The sequence below is a fragment of the Toxotes jaculatrix genome, chromosome 5, assembly GCF_017976425.1.
Source record: "Toxotes jaculatrix isolate fToxJac2 chromosome 5, fToxJac2.pri, whole genome shotgun sequence".
Classification (NCBI taxonomy): Eukaryota; Metazoa; Chordata; class Actinopteri; family Toxotidae; genus Toxotes; species Toxotes jaculatrix.
In genome coordinates, this window is record NC_054398.1 from 737,528 (window position 1) to 750,174 (window position 12,647).

At 44.7% G+C, this 12,647-nt stretch overlaps 1 protein-coding gene across 1 annotated transcript in view; it reads left to right on the forward strand.

Annotated features, from left to right (window-relative positions):
• LOC121181913 (cytosolic carboxypeptidase 4) overlaps positions 1-12,647 on the forward strand; it is a 75,586-nt gene that overhangs the window by 20,482 nt on the left and 42,457 nt on the right. Inside the window, 5 exon segments of the mRNA XM_041038142.1 lie at positions 1,532-1,569; positions 7,275-7,483; positions 7,887-8,052; positions 8,175-8,242; positions 10,479-10,595. Of these exon segments, the coding sequence (XP_040894076.1) occupies positions 1,532-1,569; positions 7,275-7,483; positions 7,887-8,052; positions 8,175-8,242; positions 10,479-10,595 (598 nt within the window).

Sequence of the window (12,647 nt, forward strand, 5' to 3'; positions counted from 1 at the left end):
ATGCCAGACATACCAGCCCCTGATCAGCCATTAGTGAACATGAAACTCCCCAGTGGTGAGAGGGAATCAGATGCTCTGACATCACAAATTTATCGCCCTCAGGGTGAGTTTTCTGTGTAATTTTCATGCAGAAGCCAGCTGTTGACTGTTCTAACATAATTAGGAGACTGTGGGATTCCAGATTTGGAGGATTTGTTAGAATTGGCAGCTGTGAAATCCTGTGTTTTAATGAGAGCAATGAGGCAGGAGATATGATATTTCCCTTAAGTGTGAGAGGCAGTTAGACGTGTCTGTCACACTGATTTATCCAATTATAGCTGTGATATGGCGACTGTGAGATGTGTCGGTTGGCTGCTGTCCACACTTTTAAAGCTATTCTCAACTGTCAGCAGCAGTTAATCCCTCACTCTCGTGTGTTAGAATTCAAGGCACTGCAGGACTTCTTATTATCCTCTTTAGGTTGCTGCAGGTGGGAGCTACCGTAGAATGCAAAGGGGATGTGTTTCTGTGACTGACGTTAGTGACAGAATGTGAGTCTGTCCTGACATTCTGTATAATAAACCACCCATGATGCATCAGCACATGGTTAAATTTCATCTACCCTGTGGTTTCCCTGTTACCTTCCTGAACATCCTGAACAAACTAGCTGTGGTCATTTTCCCTGTGGATCCTGGTGAGGGGAGGTCCGTCGGTATAGCCTGGCAGAGACAGTGACCTCTGTGAGAGGAAACGGGCACTGAAACACAGTCCGTCAGTCACATGGCTGCCTGCCAACCACAGTCCAGCACCATGTTGAAACATCACTGTGTCCAACAGTAAATCATTGCTTTTACAGCATGTCTAAACAGGCATGTTGGCCTGTTCACTTCAGAAGCAGCACAGGAGCCTATGAAAACACCGATGGAGTGAAAACACTGATGGAGTGAAAACACTGATGGAGTGAAAACACTGATGGAGTGAAAACACTGATGAGATCAGGTGGAACATTACAGGAACATTCCTGTAAAATCAGGCTGGTTTTTAAAGCTTCTGCACCAGTCACAGGCCTCAGGCCTCCTGTTTGTGCTCAGTCCAAATTCATATACAAGCCTTCACTGCATGTATCACATGAGTCAGCCGTAGATGCAGCTGAGGGATATAACCACTGGGTGGTAATTCTACTGTGGCCTTGCTGTTCGTTTACATGCTGGTGTACAGGATGGTGCTGACCTTCATTTCATCAACAAGCTTACACCACCTCTGAAGCTTCAAATCTTTTTTCCACAAATATCGCTTTATTTGAACAAGCAGACGAGAGGCGAAGATCATTGCTTTAGGTAGAACCTCCACATCCACTCTGAGATATCTGCCAGGTAGAGGAGGCGCCCCCATGGCTGAAGCCCTTCAGATGCAGTAGGCAGGTTAAAGAGTACGAGGACAGCAGAGAGGGAGTTTGCCCCGGGGGGAGGGGGGCAAACACACACACACACGTTCACCTGGTGTGTGTTCATTAAAATGTTGACACTAACTGCTCCCTCTCCTTCTTTTCCAGGGCAGCCATTAGTGCCTTTGCTGCTCTGCTGTGCACAAGTAAGTTTTCATGACCTTCTTCATTCACCAGGCGATGGTTTCCATCTTCCTGGTTGTACATCATCATCATCATCATCATCATTTCCGTCATTGTCACTGTACAACACTACTCAAACATTTCTGAGGCCATCTTCTTCTTTAATCATGCATTTCCATGGATAACTGTTGTAGCTATTTTCCTGAAACAGGGAAACGCAAGCAAAATGTCCACGGCCGCTGTGGAAGTGTGTAAATGTAGGAGCTGACTCCATGCAAAAGGAGAAGATTTCAACAAACAGGGGCGAGTTTCCCAAAACAGGGAAAACTTTGTTCTGTGTAGATTTGAACAAGTAGTTCTGCCGTTCTTTTGCCTGCATGGACTGTATGGCCACTCTCACAGGAAGTGGCATAACACGGGAAAAATCCACAACTTTGCTAGAAAGCGCCTGTTGATGGATCACACAGTGACAACAGTAGAACAGTATTCGAGGTTTTAGAGGATCTTGTTCTTTACATGGCCTATCATCAGATTTTGGTGTGAACCCTACAGGCTTGCTCTGTGTCCACAGTGTAGGTGGGACTGGCTCCGGTGATGAAACAGTTAACCGTGGACACTGATGTGTGTGTATCTGTGCAGGCTCTGTGGTTGTAGGTTTACACTTCCTGTGGCCATCAAACCCCAGTTCCTCTCTCATGGTCCCAGACCCTCCCACTGTGTGTGGATATGAACGAGCCATGTGGAAATGTTTGGTCAGTTGAGCTGGGATTGCAGCAGAGACAGCACAGATCATTTGTCCAGTAAAGCCATCGTACAGTCAGCTCATCTGTTCTCTCAAACGTTCTCGCTCACGGTCTGTGTCTGCATCGTGTGAGATGTTTGTGGTGCAGTGACATGCAGTGTCAGCCGTATACTGAACTTCCTGTCCCTGCAAGCAGCTGTGAGAGTGTTTCAGCAGGTGTTCGGTGGTGTGTTCGGTGGTGTGTTCGGTGGTGTGTTCTCTGTGTGTTCTCTCTGTTCTCTGTGTGTTCTCTGTGTTCTCTGTGTGTTCTCTGTGTGTTCTCTGTGTTCTCTGTGTGTTCTCTGTGTTCTCTGTGTGTTCTCTGTGTGTTTTCTGTGTGTTTTCTGTGTGTTCTCTGTGTGTTCTCTGTGTTCTCTGTGTGTTCTCTGTGTGTTCTCTGTGTGTTCTCTGTGTGTTCTCTGTGTTCTCTGTGTGTTCTCTGTGTGTTCTCTGTGTTCTCTGTGTGTTTTCTGTGTGTTCTCTGTGTTCTCTGTGTGTTCTCTGTGTGTTCTCTGTGTGTTCTCTGTGTGTTCTCTGTGTGGTCTTCCATAGGTCTTCTGTGCAACAGGTTGTTTCTATGTTATGTTGCTAGGTTACCTGTGGTGCTGATGGGAGCAAAGCAGGAACTCAGGAAACGTCGTATAAAGAGCTCATGTCAGGAGGAGGTTAGGGTGGATGGACAGAGGAGGACAGAGGAGGCTGCTGTTTGTTTCCTGTGTGAAACTGATAGTTAGCGATGCTACACCATGATACACCATCCTACAGAACGTCCCACAACCTTCAGTGCATTTATTATTGTAACCATGACAACAAAGGTGCTCTAACCTTTAGGGAGAAGTTATTTTAACCCCAAACACCGATCGTCCCTTAGACCTAACCAACTGCTTTGTGTCCTTATTATTGTTACCGTGACAACGAAGGTCTAGAATGCATGCTGCTGGTATACTCACGTTGTACCACAGAGAAGAGACAAACAACCAATTTGGTCATAAAGCTAAAAACACACCTTCATTTCTAACTTCCTCAGTTCCTGCTTCCTGCTAACTCAAAGAGTTTGTTTATGTTTACCTGTTCAATAAAAATAAATTCACAGTTGTATGTTTCCACTGCACTAACATCATCAGTGCAGCAGCACGTGAGTGTATCACCACTCTGCTGCAAAAATATGTTTTCAGCCACTAATTATTTCCACAGAATTCAATTCTGTTGATCAGCTGATGAAAACTTTCCCCCCGATATTTTTATTTGCTTTTGTTTGTTATTACATCACGAAAACAGCTTAAAGAACAACTGAACCAAAGTAACAACAAACAAAGGCTGGATTGACGTAGACGTGGTGGTAACGTGTCACTTCCTGTGGTGTGACGAGTGTTTGGAGTTATCCTAGCTCTGAATTCTTGCTAACGTGACTCAGACCAGCAGACAGCAGCAGATGTTGTAATGTGTGTATTTGTCCTGCAGGGGTCACTGTTGCACTTTGTTCCCAGTCCTGTGGCAGGTACAGGCTAAGCACCTGTTGGATCTGCTCGTGTTTCTGTGTCTGCCTCTCCAGGTATTCTCTCTTGGTTTCATGTATAGCATGTATCGCCCGTGCCCCCTCCCCCGACGGCCTCTCTCCCTCTCTGCTCCTCTTCAGCTGGTCCAAACATGAGCCTTCGTCCGGTCTTGTGAGGCAGTAATTTATTCTCTTTGATTCTCAGCTCCAGACAGACACTTGACTGAGCGTCTTTGAACCCGTGGTACAGGGACGAGCTCTTGGTTGTTAGCTATGGTTGTTATTTTCTGAGGTGGCAGTGGCTGTTGGTGTGTCCTGCTCAAAATCTGTCTCATGGAACAAAGACAGAAAAAAGTGGAATTTCAGAATTGGATATTTTAATTGCAAGACGAACAGGCTGAAGTCAGTGAACCCTAGAGGCTGCAGTTTTTCATTACAGCACACAACATGAAGGTGTTGGACAGGACATTTGACATAAAGACTAATCTGATAAATCACTGTCAGCAGTGCAGCCACGTCCTGATGCTGGAGCTGGAGGAAAGCTCAGAAAAGGTTCATTCTCTGGGGTTCATGAAAATGGACATTTGATTCATTGTCCCCTTTAGACTTTAGACATCTCCTGACATGGGTGAATTGACAGGGGATACTAAATATTGATCTTTATAATCATCACATCCAGGGCTGCGTTCATAAGTGAAACCGCTGATGATCACCTGCAGTCTGAAGCATTGCTGTGCGTTAACGCTGCAGAGAACTTGAGCTTAAAGCCCACAAAGAGGTCCTGGTCTACAGAGATGTGGAAACCAGTGATAGGGTCAGTAAGTCATCCTCTTTACCAACATGGTTCCACATCTCAGGATCAATTTTGGAATCAAAACACTCATATTTGTCTCATGTATCTCTTGTACCTACATCATTATATATATTTATTTGTATTATATCGGTCACTGTGGTTTATTTGCTTGCATTGTTTAGTATAAACCACGATTCCATTAAAACCAAACCTTTTTTGTCATGTTTGCACAGAGTAATTCCAAATGTACAAAATACAAAATCATCCATATTCAGTGTACATAGAAATACAGAAACACATCCGTGCTACTCGGCCCCGTCATCTGCATTTGGCTACAAGTTCTCATCCACCTCACAGCCTATGTCCTCTCTTCAGTACCAGGGAAGTAACCTTTTTGCAGCCTGATCCATCCTAACAGTTTTCTGCAGATGTGTCCAGATGTTCAACATTCGTCATGTTCAAGAGGGATGTCTGATGCTAAGCTTTTGAATGTAAAGTTAACTGCATGTACTGTAAATGTGTAAAACAGAGTGTAAATACACAGAGGTTCGGTGGTAGCTGATAAAATCTGGGACACGGGGTGAAGCACTGAGACGTGATGCCCAGTTTAATCCATACTGAGAACTCAGCGAAGAAAAATGTCAGAAAAGAAAAACCTGTAGATGTGAGTCAGAGTAAAAGCCTCTCTCTGAGCCTCTGGTGAGGAGAAGCAGCATCCTGTCTGTTTCTGACTCTGTGGGCCTGCAAACAGACACAGACCAACTCAGCATCTGTGTGTTGATTCAGTGAAGTCAACACACACACACACGCACACACACACGCACACACACACGCTTCCTTCCTTTCCCTCTGTATCGACTTTTTTCCTTTCCTTGTTGTGTGCACTCTTTTTTCTCCCATGGACACAGACTGTGTGGTGACAGTTTAGACTCACTGCTCCACAGTCACTCAGAGGTTTGGAGCGCTCTGAGCTTTTCATGATTTATGCAGTGTTGTGCTGCACTTCATGTCAGAGCGCCAATTTGCACAAAACATCAAGAGCCCTACGTTTGCTCATAAACTACAACACTGAGATGAGACTGCTCTCAGTTTCCCCACTTTGATCTATAATGCAATGTTTGGATTGAACATAAAGGCAGCAATTACACTAATACGAAATCATATTTGTAGATTTGGAGTATTTCTCTTCCTGGCGAACAATATTTTGAATGCAGTTTCCTTCCTGATCCCAAGGCATTCTGGGAGCATATTTAATCTTTCAACACTTCTTCTGTGTTTGGCATCTCACCCGCTACACTGCAGAAAGCTGCTGGAAGACACTGTCTCTGTAGAATGGTAATAGGAGACTGTGGTCACACAGGAGTTTGTTCTCTACAGTTGACAAACTCGAGCTGTGCTTCTCTCCTCGACCACAGCCTCCTCACTTTTATACTGGTGGACTGCACCTTCTCAAGAAATCAATTATCTCTTCCAGCACACTCACAATAATCCCAATATTAAATAACATATTAGCACATAGAAGTTCAGTTAAACTTACTTTAAAAACACATATTTCTTTTTAAACAAGATACTTATACAGGTCATTTCACCACAAAAGACACAACACCCCTCCCACTCTACCACACTTGGTTTCTTCCCCTGTGAACCCCCCTATTTAACCAAATGGACCGCTCCAGCCCAGGTTTTTTTTTTAGACTTTATTCATCCCACAACGGGGAAATTTAATTGTTACAGCAGCATATAGAAAAAGGTAGAAACGGCAGTAAAAGAAAATATAAAAATAACAATATACAATCCAAAACACAATGGAGAAAAAACAAAGGCAAAAGTACTCAGATTATAAATATTATATACTATATACAAAAGGTGCTTGAGTCTTTGGCTGTTCCTGGTCTGACAGAGGAAGAAGTGAAACAAAGGAGACAGGTGAACACGAGTTAAATTCAATAAATCAAATACACAATCACAGTGTGTCCTCTCTCCTTCACTCCCTCCTCCAGACGTTCATACCACACGTCACCACCAGCAGCTCACACCAGGATCAACATTCTGATAAACTCTACCTGAGATCTACCTGTGTAGCACATGTGCCTTACTTTAGTGCACGGGGTCTCCCTGTGACAGTGGAATAAAACAATTTAATTTAATTTAAAGCACAATAACAAATTAGGTAACCACAATATATGAATTACATAATGAATTTAAGTAAATTAAACATGGATTTAGTTAGAATACAAATACTTTTTTGTTACTCTGATTTTTGAGTTGAAACTGCTTATATAATTTATTTGAAATTACTCAAAAATATTAAGTACAGTCAACTTAAAAAATATGTCTAGATTTAGATGAGTGTATTTGCACAGGTGTGTGTTTAGCTCTTAAAGGTCATATGTGAAGAAAGGATCTTCTGTCTGTAGGTGTAATGGAAGCATCCATCCATTTATCTTCTTCATACTGTTAAAGTATGTGAAGAAATGTCACAGATGTGGGCAGAGGTGCTTTGGGTGACTGTGGATGTACCTGCGTTCAGTTTTAAAGTTTTGAATTTAAATGTGAGCGTGTGTTAATGCACAGTGTGTGTGTGAGGGAAAAACACATGATTTAAAGGTCACCTGTGTCCGTCCCTCTCTGTGTGTTTGTCTGTGTCTCTCCCTCACAGAGGCTAACGTTTGCTCGGTGGTATCCAAGGGTTACGTCTCTGGCCTCTTGCAGCTTTATGAGGACTGGGACAGCAAGGATACTCAACATGCCGCCATACCAATCCGTCACACACTGCTGCGCTGCCTCCATAAGGTCAGCCACAGTACTGCAGGCAGACAGGCAATCATGTCCCATGGCGGCATGAGACTGCTGCATCAGACCACACAGGTAAAGTTCAAATCTCCCTGACTTTTTGTTTTTTCTCTTTCGTTTGGTTAAGCATAACCATAACATCAATAACTGTTTCTTATTATTAAAGATACAGTAACTTTATGGCCTGCTGTAGGTGGCTCCAGTCAGTGGCACGAAGTTCGAGGAAGCATTTTATCAAACCAGTGTTACCAGTGGTAACTTCACAGTGAACTCCTAACTCTGTGTACATGCCACTCAGATGCTCTGCATGTTTGGAGGCCCATACCTGTGTTTCACTGATGCACACCTTCAGCCCAGCTTGAGGGAATGATATCTGTGACATCTTTTCATATTAGTAGAACACAATACAGTCCATTCATTGGCTGGAGATGAGTCTGTTAACATGTTGCTTCCATGTTCTGTGTCTGTTTCCCTGCAGACCTGTTTGTTGAGTAAAGGTCTGGAGTCTCTGGTGGAGCCGTCTGTGCAGCTGATGAGGAAATGTCTTCCCAAAACGCCTCTACCTCTGCCCTCAGATCACTCTGCATACACCTTTCCCCTGCCTGGAAGACCACGTGCTGTCCCTGACATGGACATGGCACCAGGTACAGTATTATTAGTGGTGTTCACTTCATGTCAGGACTGAGAAGCAGCACCGAGTGTGGATTCATATAATAATTAAAACAGCACTGACATTTTCTCATGTATTTCCTCTGTCTTTGTCCAGATGAGAGCAGTGAGGAGAGTGATGATGAAGAGGCTGAAGAGAACCAAGAGTCTGAGAGCAGAGACTATGTAAGTGTGTGTGTGTGTGTGTGTGTGTGATCTCTGTGTGATCTGGTTTGGTTTACTACGGTCTGTAGACCAGCTGACAAGCGTGAGGTCCAGTGTTACTTTTGCATTCTAAAAGTAGTTAAAGTTTGTCTTCTACAAAAACTTTTACTGACATTATTACTACTTTGAAATCACCATCACTGGCCTCTCACCGACGAAGTGTCTAAACTCCTACATTCCATCAGCAGATAGTTTATGTTTGAAGGAAGTGTGATGTTGACTGAATTAGTTCCATCATCAGTGCACTGAGGGAACATTTTTAATGAGCACGCCTGCAGAGCTGCAGAGCTGCAAAGCTGCAGAGCTGCAGAGCTGCAGAGCTGTTCATGTTCATTGTGTTTACATACTCACAGCTGTTGGCCTGTCACCTTTCTATGTATATGATTAATAAGATTTATACTGTTTATAAGACGCCACTCCAGCTGCCAAATAACAGTCTGGTACTTTAAGACAAGAGAAGAAGACTGGGAGAGCAAAACCCAAAGACAGACAGGTGAGAAACCTGCAGAGCACCAGAGAGGAAAGGACTGAGGTTATATTCTGGGAGTGATAGAGGGTGGGACGACAAGGGAGAGGTTGAGACTGGCAAAGGCTAAAGGAAGGTAAAATAGAGCGTAGGTGGTTCTGGTATGGAGTGTGTCTGTGGAGAAATGGAGGAGAGAGGCCAGTGGATGAAATAAGAGATGAAAGAGCTGAGAGAACGGGGGAGGAGACTAAGGAGGGAGCAACACACTCTAAAATCTGAGATGGAAGGATGAGGAGAGGACAAATGGAGGCTGGAATGATGGGAGAAGTGGAGCAGAGTGTGAGGCGCAAGAGAGATGGATGGAAATTACAATGGAGGAGAGGAAAGTGAAGAAAAATCAGAGAAGGTGTAAGGAGGTAATAGTGGGGAAGAGGAGGGCAGGACATGTTTTTCACTTCACACAGCTCTTTTTTTTTTTTTTTTTAAGAAGACAGTGTTGGTGTGAACCTCGGTTCAGCAGGTAGGATGTGAAATAAATGACCTATGACCTCAGAGATCTCCTGGGTAGATAAACTGGGTGTGTGACCGTTCACTGGTTTCTACACCGGGAGCAAAACCTTGTGTCGTCACGTGAGAGTCTGCGCTCGCAAAGGTTTGTGAACAACAGGTCTCAGCTGCGTTGTGGTTTTCAGGGTTGTACCACTGTAATGTTTTTAGGCCTCCTGCAGGGAATTCACCACAGCTACGTTTATAAAGATGGAAACATGGATCTTTCCCCTGTTTTCATCTCAGAGTGAATCAGATGCCTCCTGCCAGGGTTCAGTGTCAGACCTCACCTCATTCCTCATCCTGACTGAGTCTGCAGGCTGCTGGAAAACCAAAAACAGACGTTAGTCAGGCAGACTTGTACAGGAACATGAGCTTGACCCTGGTCAGTAACAAGTTAGCTGAGCTTAGCTTAGACTGGTCAGGGGGAAACAGCTAACCTGGCTCCATCCAAAGAAACAGAAAAACAGCCAACCCCGTCACTGAAGGCTGAGGAGGCTGTGACCATCAGATTGCCTGTCACGTAAACGAGCTCCAAGGAAAACATAACGCGTATGGCTGTTTGAGCAGGGGACTTAACTGTCATTTACTGTTTATCATGGAACGATGGAAACCTCCTGACCAGAGCTGTCGTGTCCCAGTGCTCCGAGATAACGGAAAATCCACAGTCTGACTTGAAATAAGCTCGATTAAGAATGAAAACAAGATAAACTCACTCCCTGAGCTTGCTGTTATTTGCAGAGGTAAAAGTAATTGGGTAATTAGAAGAGAGAACACAGATGTGTGAAGAGAGGAGAAAAGAAGTAGAGACCAAAATGAGATGGAAGAGTAGAAAAAATGGCAGATAGACAGAATGGTCAGGAGGAGGTGATGAAAAGAGTGACACCTGAGGCCAGTGGACATTTTCAGAGAACATTCTCTGCTGTTCCCTTTTCAGCAGCGTGTTCTTTGGTTTCCCTCCATCTGCTCTGACTCCCAGTTTGAATGGAATATCACCTGACTGGGAATCCCAGGAATCCCAGCAACAAAAACAGATGCACTGGTGTAAAAACAGCTGCTGTGATACAGGCTGACGTAAAGAGCTCACACACACATCTGTACCAGTGTGTACTGGAACATGTTTCATATGTCTACTGTGTGTGTGTGTGTGTGTGTGTGTGTGTGTGTGTGTGTTACCCTGTCCAGGATGATGACTTGGAGACTGACCTGAACAAACTTCGTCTTCGCCCGGACCCAGACAGACCTAAAGAGCTGCTGACACAGTACATCCGCCTCTGTCCTGAGCTCTCACATGACTTTGAGGTACTGCCATGTTTTGTGTGTGTGTGTGTGTGTGTGTATCACTTTCAGCACGAGCTCATTCACAGCCTCAGTCCTGATGAAACGTTTGTAAGCACAGGTGTGATATTTACTTGTGTGTCGGAGCAGCATGAGAACTTTTGTGCGACTAGTGTTTTCTTATTTTGGCAATGTTCAAAGTGATGAGGAGACAACAACAAAAAAAAACACAGCTGAAGGACGATGAGTGTGATGTGTAGGTCCACATCCTGAGCCCTCTGTCCAGCCCCCTGTCCAGCCCCCTGTCCAGCCCCCTGTCCAGCCCCCTGTCCAGCCCTCTGTCCAGCCCTCTGTCCAGCCCCCTGTCCAGCCCCCTGTCCAGCCCTCTGTCCAGCTAAACTACAACAGCAAACACTTTTTTGACTAGTCACAAATCTAAAGCTAAATATCTGATCTCTCAGTTCAGCATCCACCTGTAGTGACTCCAGCATCATGAAACAGTTTTCTGGTTGTATTCAGACTCTCAGGTCTTGGTTCAGGTCAGGGAAAGGTCCTGGTTTGGTTTAATACAGAGGAAGAGCTTTCAGAAGTCACACGTCGTCTGGGTAGTCTGCTTGATCTCCAGCAGCTACTGGGAGAAGGAATTTGGTCGGGAATTGCTCCGAGAGCTAGTTTTAGAAAAACCCTGGTTGGTGGAAATGTATCCAGAGCTAGCTGTACCGGTGGGGTGTCCCTGACAGATTCAGCTCTGGTCGACACCCAGGGTTTTTATAAAGAAACTGGTCAAGTGCCTCTGGGATAAAGTAAACTCCCAGCCAGCCTCCCAGTCAACTAGCATCTGGCCTGCCAGCCTCCGGCCAGTCTCTCGTCTCCAGTCGGTGGTCTGGCCGACGCCTGCCTGAAGTTGATGGGCTGATAATTGTCAGACCCTGACACGTCCTGCTGGTGTCTGTCTCTGAGCAACTCACTGAAGCTTTCAAATAGAATGGATTCATTTATGAAGCTGACACTGAATTTCCTTCCAGATTTAATAAATGACCTCTTTTAATCTATTTACTACAAATCAAAAATATCTTTTCACATTTTCCAAAGATTATATAAAATATTTGAACATTTTTCTGCATTACAATCTAAATGTGTTCTCTATGAATTCCTCTTCATTAGAAATACAGAAATACTGTGTGGGTGTTGCACCAGAATAAATTATGTAAAAGTTTCTGAGTCAGATTCAGATCAGGCTCATGACTCATCAGCCTGATTCAAACTGAAGGTGATGTTCATAACGACTGTTGACATCTTGGTGTATATTTGCACAAATAGAGTGAGATACTGTTTGTTTGTTTTTTACTTCCACTTGGAAAAGCAGCATGTTTCTGTTTGTTTCTTAATGAGCATGTTCTGTGGCCCGTTTACTCTGCCGGGTCTACAGATCAGTCAAATCACAGCGTGGCCTTCACTCACACAGGAAGCACATGAATCATTTCTACTGAATCATTGATATACTTATCAATACAATGGCAAAAACCCAAAAATCAGGCAGTGGTCCAAATCACTCAGAAAACAAGGAAGCTAAGGCTGCAGAGCACAGCACCAGGGACAGAGACAATCTGGCACAGAGGAAAGGGAGACAAAGACTAAATACACAAAAGGAGAGGAAGCAATGAGACACAGGTGCAACACGTGATGGAGGAGCAAGTAATCAGACAGGGGCAGGAAGTGACGCCTCTGCAATACATGGTGGTGACGATGGAAGGAGGCCGGGGTCCAAGATGTTGCTAGCTGAAGGTGGGATGAATTCTCATGCACCCAGGAAGCTTGAGCCACCAAACTGATGACCTTATACACTGGGAATGGAACTACAAACCGGGGAGCCAAACTGCGAGACTCAACTCAGGGCAGGTCTCAGGCCACCGTGGTAGTGGAGCCTACTGTGGTGACAACGTCAGACAGAAGACAGAAGGGCTGAGGGGACACTGACCTCCATTCTCAAGGTCAGGAAACAGTGGTGGCTGGAACCCGTAGGCAGATTGGAGAGGAGAGAAGCCAGCAGCAGCACAGGGAAGGGTGTTGTGTGCA